Raw genomic sequence first — 15,006 nt, forward strand, 5'->3', positions numbered from 1 at the left:
AGTTCATCATAAAGACTACGCCCACTCTCAAGGGAAACTCTTTATTAATCGTTACCAATAAAGTTACATACATGGATTGCACACAACTATTTTTACAATCACATTCAGCTGTGAAACCAAGAGTTGGGAGAAGGCGAATGGTCATGTGACCGTTGGGCTTCACATTCCTGACAGACTATTATTTGCATTTAATAATTAAATTAAAAATCGGCATACAACTGTATATTGATTTTTAATTTTATTATTAAATGCAAATAACACTCTTTTCAATATCTATTTTGATGCTGGCATAGCCAAATCCCATCTTAAACCCATAAACCATAAAAGAATCCATTTCTATTTCTACATATAGATAACTAGAATAATATTATTCAACAATTATATAGACAATTCATGACTATTTCACCCCAAACCAGCCGTGTGGGGCCTTGTGTGGTGGGGTTTCACATCATTCATTTCTTTGACCTAAAACATGTGGAAATTTATTCCTAGAAAACTACGACACCAATTAATTGCATCACAACAAAATACTTGCAATTTAAGGTACCCATGTCGTAATCTGACCAGGCTTAATAAACTCATTACACCACCTTCTCTTTACAGTTGAGAATAGTTGAGACATTAAATACTCCAGGAGCGCAGTTTTCACACTCCAGCTTACTAGAAAATCTTATATATATTCTTAATCCTTTGTCTCGATTACATATGACAGTAGTAATCAAAATGGAAGTTTTGAAGGTGCTGTGTAAAGACTATCCTTCTTTGAATTCTTCTTCTAAGAAGCCCTGTTCGGAGCATAAGCTTTCCAAGCATGGCACTCACTTTTCTAGGCATTCTCTACGTTTATATCAGCCAAGAAGAAATTCAGTGAGCTGCCTTGCAATTAGAGCTGCAAATTCCCATGTAGCTATCAAAAAAGGAAATGGATCAGTGAAAGAGCATTCATTGTGCAAGGGCCTGGGTATAGTTGATTTTCTTGAGGCCAAAAACATTCTAGTCACTGGTGCAACAGGCTTCCTTGCAAAAGGTATTCAAACTTATGGTTTTTTAAAATGAGATCAACTATGTTTTATCTGGTAACTATTTGTTTGTGATATCAAGATTTTGTAGAATTAGAATGCATTGTCTTTTGTTTATACCAACTGGGTTTGGATCTAAATGATAAAATATACAGAATATAGCTGAACTTTGGATTAATTCTATTCAAAGTATCTTTAGAAGATAAGAAAGAGCAGATCATTTTATGGACAAAATCTTACATACTAAGCAACATATTAAGCTTAGAGAATGTCAGTTTATTCTGAGTGTTTAATACTTTTAAGTTTAAAAATCAAAACTTAGTGTGTGAAATTAAGCCATCCGCAAAATTATTAATTCTCTTATTTTAATTTGCTTTAGAAGAATAAGAAGTTTCTGATGTGGGTCTGTAAATTAAATTTGTTTCTATGGAGATTTTTTTGTTTTGTTCTTGGTTTTATAGGATGTGTCCCATTTCATAGAAATCTTAATCTGGATTTGGTCATTTGCAGTGGTGATTGAGAAAATACTAAGGACACAGCCAAAAGTTGGAAAGCTCTTCTTGATTATCAAGGCTAAAGATTCAGAGGCTGCATTTCAAAGGATGAAGAATGAAGTAAGTTGTGATGTTCATTCTACCATATGGATCATATAATCTTATGACTATCTATGTAAAGTGAATAGAACAGGAAAAAGTGTTGGTGTGTGTGAGATGAATTTATTTCTTATTGATAGTAATTCTAAACAAATGCACACACACTAAGAGAAGAAGATGAATTGCAGGGTGAAGTGGGTGAGTTGTGATGGGCAGTCTGCTGTAGTTCATATAGTGATTAAAAGTCTCTTTTAAGAAAGAAAAATTAACTGGATTTTTTTAAAGACAGAAAGCAAAAACATATGTCCGGTATGCAAGATTATTTCATAATTTTAGAATGAATGATTTTAATGACATTCATCAGACTAAAGTCTAAAGAACCAAAAAAAACCAAAAAAAATAAACAAACAGATTTTATTATAATTCCCTACTTTTCCAAACTTATTTTCTTCTACAGGCTGAGAGCTTTATTGTTCATTTATATTTTCTAGTGATGGTCAGTTCAGTTCCTTTGTACTAGTGCACTCAATGCTTGACCAGCATGTAATGCTCGAATATTCATACTAAGTAATGGACTATCTAACTTGGATGCTTTTTCTGGTCTCTTTTATAACAGATAATATGTTCTGAGTTATTCAGACATCTAAGAGGCATTTATGGAGGACAGTTGGAGGAATTTGTACTGACAAAACTTGTACCTGTTGCTGGTGATGTTTCATTGGACAATTTAGGAATTCAAGTGGACGTGGCTGAAAAGCTTGCACACAATGTAGAAATAATTCTGAACTCTGCAGCTGTCACTTCATTTGATGCCAGGTAAGTTATTAATCTCTGACCTGCAATAAATATCATATGTTCAGATGTTTTTGGTATATGAGCAGGTGTATTATATACTCTACCCTTTCAAATCTGACAAACCGACTATATTTATTATTTGTATATGAGGAGGGAAGGAGTCAACTTATGGTCATTGGAATTTGTTAATTAAAAGTTCAATTAAAAAAATATATTGGGTCACTTGCATTTAGTTAGAAAAGAGTTATTGGACCACTTGCATAAGTCTTGGATCAGTTCTACAAATTTTGTGTTGGTCAAAGTGAATGGTTAAAAGGGATATGTATAGGACTTCTACAAATTTTATGGTGGTCAAAGTGAATGATTAAGGGGGATATGTATCAGACTTCACTTTGAAATGACCACTTTTTGACTCTTGCACTCATAATGAATCCTCCAGCATTCCTCAAAACAAAAATTAATCATCAAATTCAACTTACCTTCGCCTAGATATCTTAAAGATTAAGAGGGTTAATGTGGTTTACTATCTAAAACAGTTATTCATTATTGATAATAATAATAATAATTATATATTAATTAAATTAAAAAGATATATTTTTGTTATTAGGCAAGACAATTTAAAGAGTTAAATGATATGTTATACATAAAAACAAAACATGACTGACTATATTTAACTATCAAATTATAATATAAATGTTTGAAACTAAAGTATACCTACTTTTAGAAAAGCTATCTAACAAGAGGGAGATATCATTTTGTACAGATCTATTCAATTTATACACAACAAATGTCTATTCAACTTATATATCACAAATGTCTATTCAACTTATATATCACAAATATCTATTCAACTTATGTATGATAAATTGATGTAAAAATAGACACACTAAGAATAATATTTTACATCTATTTAACAACAAATATATAGAATTTTAGAAGAAAAAAAAAATAAAAATTGTCTTGTCTATTCAACTTAATATATATAATTTCTGGAAGCCTTAATAATATATTAATTAATATTTGTTTATTTTAATTCAAATTTTGAATGTAACTGTCTAGATTAACCACAGTCAAGGATAATTTGAGGATAATTTGGATTTTCCTTGTCAAAAACCAAAAAAGAAAGAGATGTGATTGAAAACAGAAATCTAAGCTAAAGCTGGTCAACAAATCGAATCCCAGCGAGAGTGGCGTCTAAATTGAAGCATTTGATAGATTTTAAAACAGAAAAAAACGACGAGGTTAACAGCAGAGGACATGGAAACAGGATTCAAGAGATTTCAAGTAAAAGCTCAATAAAATGAGAAAATATTCGTAAATTTTGAAGTACAAGCTGAAACAAATTGAGAGATTTTTGGTAAGACCCCTAAGACAATGAGAAATTAAGGGATTTTAAGTAGAACCCCCCCCCCAAAAAAAATATATCCGAGAAAACAGGAAATAGGAATTTAAGAATTTTGTTTTATAAATAGAAGCCGAATAAAAACGAGAAAGAAATTGATAGATTTGTGTGATTTAAAGGTCTTGTTGGTGCACAGATTGATTCTGGGCGAGGCAGTAAAGTTAGCGTTGAACTCAAAAAAAACGGCGTCTAATCTACAAGAGGGTAAAAACTTGAGGGGTTCGAAGAGATTCGAAGGCGTGGTCAGGCCGAAAGGTATCTTTGAAGAAAGCCGCGTTAAATGCACAAGAAGATGAAGTTCAGAACGAACTTTACAAAATTTGTAGGCGTGCTTTCTAGAGGGAGAAAATGGACTTGAATTCCAAATATTGAGTTTTCCTAAATGTTGCGTTACGGATGAAACAACATGAAAATTCAACAAGAAAATAATCAATCATTGTGAGAGATTATAAGCGATATTAAGGTCTTGAAAACTATGGTAAATTTACAGGAAAATAGTAAATATATTGAAAGGTTTCAAGCGACAACGACGCTAAATGCAAAAGGAAATAATAAAGATTTCCAATTTACATTTTTGTTTTACATTTTTGTTTCGAGAAGATCGAGCTAAATGCGTAAGGAAAGAAGATACAGAAATGCACGCACACAACCGGCTGTCAACGGTGCACACAGCTTCATCGTGTCGAGCTTCTCCGTGTCCGAGGCACGGACGAAACAAAAGCGGCCATATTCGAAGTAAATTTTGAATATTATTTGTTCAAAAATTGTTTATATCATAAATTAAACATTGCATAAAGCTTTTAACTGATAAAATTATCAATTTTGTTGCTGGAAACTGTTCAGATTAACTACAACATCTGGAAACTGTTCAGATTAACTACAACATCAGAAATATGAGTTTCCTACAATCTAGAAAGAAGTGTATGATTTATTTCAATTTTAATGTGTGTATGATTTATTTCAATTTTAATTTTTTATATTTTTAATTGACATTTCCCATCACATTCAGTAATCTATCAGAACGGTGATAATATACAAACCAATAAAATTTCATTGTTTGTGGATGTGCCAATCTACAGGAGAACTTTTAGATATGGTTAAATAAACCATGACTAATACATGAACTTTAGATGAACTGAAGTGCATTTGGTTTTAGCACCTGAGCCCGTCTTATTGTTTATTTTTGCCTTTGATTTAACAGAATATAATACATTTTTTAACGCTATGCAATAACAAAACCCATTCTCAAACTCTGAGAAATATAAAATCTAATTACAAACCTGCCATGTGTATTTATCATTTAGGTATGATGTTGCTTTGGAGACAAATACAAGAGGACCGTCTCGGCTCATGGAGTTTGGAAGAAGTTGCAGAAAGCTACAGCTCTTTCTGCATGTATCAACAGGTACTACTATTTATATCATAAATTATACCTGTAAGCTTAGTAATTAATGGAAGCAAAACAAATTATTACATCATGAACATGACACTGCTTTTATTATCTTAACCTGTAGCATATGTTAATGGGCAAAGAGAAGGGAGGATAGTAGAAAAACCATTCAAAGGGCTAGAAGATGCTCCAGCTTTGAACATTCTAAATGAAATTGAATTAGCCAAAATAAGTCTGAATTTTCATCAAACCAGAATGTCAGAACCCCAAAGCTGTAAAGCTACAAATGAGGATGGCATTTCTCAAACAATGAAAGACATGGCTTTGGAAAGGTACACAATGAATTCCTGCGCTTCCTCTTAATTTGTTATATTATATTTTCAATGTTCATATTCTACGATCCAATTTATCCCTAAAAGATGTGCCTAGAAGTTAGTTCTGAAAACAAGTAGATAAAAACATTCTCAAAAATTTAATAAACATATTTTACCTCATAAACTGTGCAGGGCAAGAACATATGGATGGAATGATGTTTATGTGTTTAGCAAGGCAATGGGAGAAATGTTTTTAGACCAGAACAGAGGAGAAATCCCGTTGGCTATTGTTAGACCTAGTGTGATTGAAGGAACCTACAGTGATCCATTTCCTGGATGGATAGAAGGCCTTCGGTAAGAACACTCGTAAACTTCATTTATGTATCAAGTACTTCATAACCAAACACTAGTTCCTGATACCTCTCAAAGTGTCTTAGAAGATAATTTATAAGAATGAATCAAAATCGGCTGTGCCATCTATATCAATTTGGGTTAACTCCATTATAAGATTGTTTTAAAGTGCTTATTTTTAAAATACACATTTAGTTCATTAAATTATTCAATTCCAAATATACTTGGCGATCTTTTCTGGATTCTTTATTTTTCTGCTCTCCTATTAGTCTGGGGTCCTCACTTTCTCCCCACTTTTCTGTTTGGTTAGTAGAGGGCCCTTGAAGATATTTATGTTCTTCAGACCAGTTCATCATGAACCTTCTTTTGATGGTTTATTCTTTCTTCTCTATTGTAATAGTTGTTTAGGTAAATGACCTTTGTAGCAATAGAACATAAATATCCTAAAGGGCCTGTCCTCTGCAACCTACTACTTATAATTTTATAATATCCCAATCATCCTACTTCATTGAGATATTGTTTTTTTTCTTCCGTTTTTTTAGGTTTTAAGATATGTTTATAATGTTTTCAACAGTTTTGTAGTTGTGGACTAAACATCATGTGATAATTCAATTGGTGCAGAATGGTAGATCCAATAATTGCCTACTATGCAAAAGGCCAGCTCTCTGCCCTGATTTGTGATCCAAATGTGACACTTGATATAGTAAGTATCAATATACAGTTACAAGTTTTAAAAGTGTTTTCTTGAATTGTATTGACAAATACTTTTCCACACAGGTCCCAGTAGATATGGTTGCAAATGCAATACTTGCAGTAATGGCAAAGCATGCTGGCAAATCTGGCCTGGAGGTTTATCAAATGGCGTCTTCTGTTGCAAACCCAATATTTACAGGAGAGCTTTTTGGGATGTTTCATCAGTATTTCAAAGCCCATCCTTATGTTGATGTTAGGGGCAAACCAATAAAAGTAAAGGATTCTCTCAAGCTATTTGGCAACATGGAAGATCTTTCTTCTCATGCTTTAAACATGTCATTAAATGTAAGTTGCAGAGGAATATTTTTTCTTTATTAACGATGACATTGATGAAGACTGTCAAGGCATTTTAGACGAAATTGTTGTTTAAAATTTTATGCATTAAATGATTATTACAAAAATGTGTAATGATAATAGGCAAATGGGCACTCTTTTGGTCAAATGGAAAAGCAAGAGTGCATAGCTATGAAGTTAGGAGCCCGTGTGAATAAACATGTAGGCAGAGTATACCAGTCATATCTTACTTGCAGAGCCAGGTAAATCTATTTCACTGTTTTTACGTGTCTTCTTGGATTAAGACACTAAATCTCACAAGAGTTGTTTTTATTTTGACTTCAGATTTGACAACTCAAACACAAATATGTTATTCCAAGAACTCTCCCAAGAAGAAAAGGAAATATTTGGGTTTGATGTGAAGAGGATAGACTGGAACGATTACATAATGAACGTTCATATTCCGGGGCTTCTCGGAAATGTTATGATGAAAAGAAGACCTAAAGCCATTGAAGAAGAGAGGACTCCTGCAGTTCCTCTATTGTTGAGGTCTTAGATAATAAAAATAGGAATTGAATGGATTTCTCAGGGCGCCTTTTCTCTATGGGTAGCTTATGATATGATGTATTATTAGTATCTATTATATTGTAAGTTTTAAGTATTTATCGATTATTTTAAGTTGAGTAAATCTTTTCCAGTCTATTTTGAAAGTTGCTGGGTCAGGTTTTTTTTGGTATAGTATCATAGATAGGTGTTGTAGTATAAAGTGATCTGTCAGTATGATATTTATGTTGCAGAACTTTTGATCAGAACGCAAACAAAATCAAATATGCTTCTGTTTTAATTGTTTCATTGATACAATATTCAGATATTTTTGAAATATATTAAGCAAGTTTCATTTATTTCAATTCTATGATGTCTTCTTGGTCTATTTGAGTGATAGAATTTCTATTTTGCAATATCCAATTTGTTAAGTGTATGACTCACTGAGGTATAATTGAAGGATCACCTTCCTTGATCTTGTAAAGTCACAAGTGTAGAGGAAATCAACTTTGTAGTTGTTTTCTTGTTCACTCGCAATTGCCCTAAAGTCCTTTAGCATGAATCAACAAATCTTTCAAATATTTTGAGTTATGAGTTGGTAGAACCAACAAATTGGAAGGGCACATGCCCCCCATTGTGATAAAGAGGGAAGGAATTATGCCCCCGATACAATAAAAGCGAAGACATGATGTCCCTAAAGTGATAAAATAGAAGGTGTGACACTTCCCAGTGTGCTATGGTGGTTACTTAGGACATGAATAGATTAGGTGAGTGGAACAATATAAGAAGTAATTGAGAAATATTAGATAAAATAAGAGACCTCATATGAGAAAAGATAATTTAATAAGTTTAGAATGTTGGTAAATGTTAGGGATTCATGATGCCCCTAATGTGAAGATATGGAAACAATGGTTCAAATGTAAATTAAATAGAATGCATGATGTCCCTAAAGTGATAAAATAGAAGGTGTGACACTTCCCAGTGTGCGATGGTGATTACTTAGGACATGAATAGATTAGGTGAGTGGAACAATATAAGAAGTAATTGAGAAATATTAGATAAAATAAGAGACCTCATATGAGCAAAGATAATTTAATAAGTTTAGAATGTTGGTAAATATTAGGGATTCATGATGCCCCTAATGTGAAGATATGGAAACAATGGTTCAAATGTAAAAAAAAATAGAATGCATGATGCATCATAATGTAGTTCCCAAAAGATGTGTTGATGTAATTTGTAATGTCCCTACTTTGAAATATAATTTAATAATAAATAATAATATTATTAAAATTAAAATACAAAGAATAAATATAAAAATAAAAATAAAAATATAAAAGAATATAATTAAAATTTGATTAAAGTTAATAAATGGTCAAAAGGCATGAAATGATAAGTTATGACTCCCTCAAACATGATATATAAAAGGGAGAAGAGAACCTCATTTGAGGAGGGCGGGGGGGGGGGGTGGAATTTGGAAATGAGAAGTGCAGATCTAATTGTGGAAGGTTGTGTCCCTTTCAAAGGGCATAAAGAATGTAGAGTTGCACTCTTTCAAAGGGTGTCTCTTGCCAAAGGACATGCATGATGAAGAGGGGTGGCCTCTCCCTCACATTGAGAGATATAAAGGGAAGGAATCAAAAGCATCTAGTGACATCACCATTGATCAAATTAGAATTGTTATTAAGTTACAAGCAGTAAAATCCTTGTTCTTGGTGATATTCATGGGGATGTGCTTAATATGTATGCTTAATATATGAAGTCTGATAATGATCTTATGCAGAGTTTAATAGTAATATTAATATGACTGCAATATGTATGACAGTCATAATATACATCCATAGTACAAAGTGATATTGGCATAACTTTGTCTTTTATTCATGATGACATAGATATGAAAATTTATGAGGCATTTTAGACCAAGTTGTTGTTTAATCGTCTTGTTTTACGCATTAAATGATTATAACAAATATGTGTAATTTGATAAGAGGCAAAAGGGCACCCCTTTGGTCAAATGGAAAAGCAAGAGCACATAGCTATGAAGTTGGGAGCCCATGTGAATAAACATGTAGGCAGAGTATAGGAGTCATATCTTACTTGCAGAGCCAAGTAAATCTATTTCACTATTTTTACTTGTCTTCTTGGATTAAGACACTGAATCTCATAAGAGTTGTTTTTATCTTGACTTCAGATTTGACAACTCAAACACAAATAAGTTATTCCAAGAACTCTCCCAAGAAGAGAAGGAAATATTTGGATTTGATGTGAAGAGGATAGACTGGAATGATTACATAATGAACATTCATATTCAGGGGCTTCTTGGAAATGTTATAATGAAAAGAAGACCTAAAGCCATTAAAGAAGAGAGGAATCCTGCAGTTCCTCTATTGTTGAGGTCTTAGATAATAAAAATAGGAATTGAATGGATTTCTCAGGGACACTGGTTATTAATGGTGCGAGCGCCTTTTCTCTATGGTTAGCTTATTATATGATGTATTATTAGTATCTATTATATCTTAGGTTTTAGGAGTTTATTGATTATTTTAAGTTGGGAATTTTTTTTTTTTTGGAATTCCAGTCTATTTTGAAAGTTGTTGGGACAAGTTTTTTTTTGTGGTATCATAGATAGGTGTTGTAGTAGAAAGCGATCCGTTGGCTCCTTGTTACTGTATTCAGATAATTTTGAAATATAATGAGCAAGTTTCTTCTATTTTAATTTTATAATGTTTTTATAGTGCATGTTCTGTTTTTTTCTTTTTTTTAGGTAGAAGGTTAAAATTCTTTATATAGAACATAAAATTTTGTGTAAAATATTAAGGATCTAAATGGAGAATCAAGATGGGTTCCATAATGAGGGGTATCTATGTAGCCCTTGAAAGGTGCTGGTCTAAGAAGTCTTGTCTATGATATTTGAAATCAAACTCATTTTGAAAATTCACATGTTTACTTCAAGTATTTTCTTTAATTTAAGTTAAGTTATATGTTATCAAGACCAACAATGTATCCCATCTATCCAAAATTGTTGTTTAAGTTATGTTTCTTGGTCTATTTGAATGAGAGCATTTCTATTTTGCAATACCCAACTTGTTGAGTGAATGAGCCAGTGAGGTATTATCGAAGGATCACCTCCTTGGCCTTGTAGAGATAAAAGTATAGAGGAAATCAACCTTGTAGTTGTTTTCTTGTTCATTGGCAACTACCCCAAAGTTCTTAAGCATAGGAACAACAAATCCTTAGAATATTTTGGGTTATCCTTAGAATATGTCCCTAATGCAATAAAAGGGAAGACATGATGTCCCTAATGTGATAAAATAGAAGGTGAGACACTTCCCAGTGTGCTAAGGTGGTTACTCAGGGCATGAAAAATTTAGGTGAGTGGAACAATATAAGAAGTAATTGTGAAATATTAGATAAAATTAGAGACCTCATATGAGCAAAGATAATATACTAAGTTTAGATTGTGGGTAAATAATAGGGATTCATGATTCCCCTAATGTGAAGTTTTGGAAATAGTGACTCAAATGTTAAACAGAAAAAAACAATGCATGATGCACCATAATGTAGTTCTCAAAAGATGTGTTGATGTAATTTCACAATCAATGTGCAATAATTTTCATATAGATAAGCATGAATTTAGAAGTAAGTGATATGTATGGATTTGATAATCAAAGCACATTTATATCTAAATACCCCTAAATGCATATAATAGCATAATGAAGCTCATGAATGGGAGGGAAGGCATGATGCCCCTAATGTAAATGTATAGCAATAATGGCCTAAGTTGTGAAGATTGTGATGCTCTTGATGCAATATATGTCACATATATAAGCACATATGTGAGGGAAGGAATACTAATGCCAACCTAATGTGGGAGCTTTGAATGCATGGTATATTAATTTAGGCTCAGTATGTAAGACTTAAAAGCATGGTATGGCAATGTAGGATCATATACACACTAGTTAGAATAAAGTAAGCTTAATATGTGACTCTAGGATTGTGAGGTAGAAATTTATAATCAATGCAAATGCTTGAATAATGTATCAATATTATAACATTAAGAAGTATGCTAGATATGCACAAACAAAGGAACAATCATTAGAATGAGCACAAAATAAAAAGAAAGAAGCAACATAATAAAAGAGGAAAGGTTTTTGAAGGAAAAAATAATAAAAGGATAGTAGGAAACCAAAGTTGGAAATAAAAGAAAAAAATCAAAGATGAGTAGGCATATTTAGTAGATGTAGATAAGAATGGGAGGAACTATGTAATGTGGGTCCCCCCTTGCTTGGTTTGTCTCCCTTTTGTTTGTTTTCTTGTGTCCTTCATTTTCCTTCTTCGAAGTTTCGGGTTTTCGAGACCCCGGAATCCTTCTATTTTCCTTTTTGTTCCCACTTCGGAATCCTCAGGTTTCCCAGAACCCCAAAGTGCCCTTTGTTTTCTTTCTTTTGCTTTATGTGACTTCGAAGTTTCAAAGCTTCGAAACCCCGAAGTCTTTTTTGTTTCCTCTTAGAAAACCCGAAACCCCGAGGTCCCCTTTTGTTTTCTTTTTGGAGCTTCGGGACTCTAGAATTCCAAAATCCTGAGGTTACCCTTTCCTATCCTTGCAAAGCTGCAGGACCCCAAAATTCTGAAATCCTGAAGCCTTTTCTCTATTCTTACCCCTCCCTTTTTGAAGGCCTTGGGATCCTGGAGTTCCAGAATCCTAAGCCTTCTCTTTCGCTCTTCTTTGGAGCCCTAGAGCTTCAAAATCTTGAAACTCTGAGTTCCCTTTGCTTCTTTTGGTTTTTCTCTGAGGTTCTGAGGTCACTTGTTTAGTGACCCCAAAACTTTGGGATCCCAGAACCCTAGAGCATGCCTTGATGTCCACGCCAGGATGGGAGTATAAATAGCCCTTTAAGGGCCATCAGAGATCATTTGCACGTTGTCATCCTTCAAGTTTCTTCCTCCTCTTGGCATTTCGGCTTCTCCTGTGTCACACTTCCTTTCCTTTCATTACTTTTCTTGGGCCAGTTCTTCTTTTCCCTGCCTTGTGTGTATTTTTTTCTTTTTGGTGTGCTTTGTTTTCATGTTTAGTAGCTAAGGGGTTTTCCTTTTTTTCAATAAGTCAAACTTTTTTTGACAATTGGAGTTTTCATCCTCCAACTGTCTGGGATCTCGGGTCTCTGAGATCTCGATCCCTTGGCCTGTCCCCAACTCTGGAACCTCGAGTTCCCAGGATCCTGAAGTCTTTTACGAGATAGTGCCCTCACCCAACTTTGGAACCCTCGAGATCTCGAGGTCCTGAAGGTTATTCCTAAGCTATCCCTTGTTCACTTCGGAACTCTAGGTCCCCAAAATCTCAAAGTCGGTTCTTAAATGCATGTCCCAAGACTCCAGAACCCTGAGATTTTGAAGCCACCCCACTAGTCCCTTTGTTCATTTCGAAATTTAGGAACCCCGGGATCCTGAAGTGATGGGTTTCCTTCCAAACTGACCCGAAGTTTAGGGACTCTGGAACTCTGAGGTGAGCTCCTTTGTTGAGTCTCCAAGCTCCAGGACCCCGAGATCTCAAAATCATGCATGAGGGTTTCTTAAGACCCTGGAACCCCTGGATTCCAAAATCTATTATTTTTAAGTGAATCTCTTGTGCAAATTGAAGCAATCTTATGGAAAGATCAACTACCCCTAGGAAGAAGACCAGAAGTGAGGTCAAGCTTGAAAAGAACACGGTCACAATGAGTACCAGTATCAAGGTCAAACCTTGGTCTCTAAATTTGAGAGTGAGATACAGTGGGTTACAGATACGGAGACAAGACACATTGAACTTGATGCAATCAAGTAGGAAGTGGCTCAACCAAACCTCCAAGCACCATATAGAAGAATTAAGAGGTCTGGGCTTGTGGAAGCCACGGTCTTTCCCCAAGCAATGCAATCCACAGAACTCATTCTTTCCATAGCACAACACTATGATAAAGACACCAGAAAATGCAAAGATACAAAAGGAAATGTGGTGGTTGATCTCTCGGCCGAAATGCTCACCATGACTTTTGGCATTCCCTAGTACGAGAAGGTCCTCCATACCATCGAGGAAGAGGTAGTCAAGATATTCAATAAGAATGTTGCAGATAACAAACGCCATATAAATGAAGCATGGCTTGATGAACCAAGAAAATTAGGGCTTAAGGCTACCAACGACATTTTGAGAGAAAACTTCAAAGACGCGCCAATGGACATAATCATTATGGTCAGCCGAGCCTTTGGCAAAAAGGATTGTAAACATTACCATTGGTAGATGTTCCATTATATCCACACTATTCTCATAGGAAAGGTGTATTTTGATTGGGCGCAGATTGTGTCTGACAACATTCATGAACAGATGTGCAATGTGTTGGAGACAAAGAAGTTCTTCATGACTTCCTACATAATTTGGATGGTGGCTAGGAGTAGCATCTACCCTGGGTTAAACACTACTGGCCGACTAGGAGAGGCAGTTGGGAAGAAGAGAGTATGGGAGTATTATACTCAATTACCCATCTAACAAGAAAAAATCCATTTCAAGAGGATCAATGATGCTTTCATCTATGTGGTAATTTGCAGACTAACAGGTGATGTTGGATATCTGATCTCTCCTGAATCCATGGAAATGATACAAGAATGGGGAACATGGTTTTTCCAGAATCAATGCTCCACTTATATCCGCGTAAGCGGGTTTATAGGAAAACCCCTTCTTCCTCGATACTATAGCAACCGTATCATCATTCTTGAATATGCAAGGCATATCGTAGGGCTTCAATCTCTTTTGACCCTCAAGCATAAAACTAGGGTCACTTTTCCAATTACTCTTGAATATTACACATGCCATAACATACAGACTGCTAAAATGGCTACTCATGAGCTATAGGATCTTAGCCTCAAGGAGTTTAACTATGCTCGAAAAAGATATGTTTTGTTTGGAAAACTCAAGGCTATGATGCCAATATCATACGATGGTCACCTACCTACATTGGATGATATTTGGGTAGGCATGCAAGACAACTTTGAGGCCAGGAAAAGGGGGTTCTTCAGGTTGACAGTTCCCCACATTAGGGAATTCAAGGTGGAAACAAATATTCCTAATGAGCTCAGGGATGATGGGCAGATACTCGACTCAACCTATGATGAAACCATGATCGAAAAACTACCCCTCTCTCCAATCAAATGGTCGGAATAGGAAAAGGTTGACATTGATACCATTACCGAGATGGTGGTTGAAAAGATGAGGAAATGGTTGAGTCTGAAGATCCACCTTAGTGCATCTAGGACCAAAAGAAATGGAAAGCTACAAGTAATCCCCAATCAAAGCCCACTAAGGAGTATGTGAGAAGAATGAGGTCTGAATTAAGAAAGAATATACCCATAGATCCAGAGGTTGTTGCACCCACCATAAGAAAGAAATAATTGATGAAACAATTGGATGCAAAGATGAAGGAGTCTCAACTCCTTAAAACAACGGTAGAGCATGGGATAACAACTGGGTTACTAGCAGTACCACAAGCTTCAATCACACCTATTGTGTCGACAATCGATATTTCTCTGAGAGAATGTGCACCACAAGTCC

At 34.6% G+C, this 15,006-nt stretch overlaps 1 protein-coding gene across 1 annotated transcript; it reads left to right on the top strand.

Moving 5' to 3' along the window:
* The first annotated feature begins 697 nt into the window (after positions 1-697).
* On the top strand, positions 698-7,801 carry LOC131064426 (fatty acyl-CoA reductase 2, chloroplastic). The gene is made up of 10 exons (XM_057998567.2): positions 698-1,027; positions 1,530-1,633; positions 2,229-2,428; positions 5,114-5,214; positions 5,324-5,531; positions 5,706-5,867; positions 6,486-6,567; positions 6,642-6,902; positions 7,035-7,153; positions 7,236-7,801. Exons 1-10 carry the CDS (start codon positions 706-708, stop codon positions 7,444-7,446), a joined length of 1,770 nt encoding a protein of 589 aa, XP_057854550.2. The 5' UTR covers positions 698-705; the 3' UTR covers positions 7,447-7,801.
* Positions 7,802-15,006: the final 7,205 nt, after the last annotated feature.

Source organism: Cryptomeria japonica, chromosome 5, assembly GCF_030272615.1.
Source record: "Cryptomeria japonica chromosome 5, Sugi_1.0, whole genome shotgun sequence".
Taxonomy (NCBI): Eukaryota; Viridiplantae; Streptophyta; class Pinopsida; order Cupressales; family Cupressaceae; genus Cryptomeria; species Cryptomeria japonica.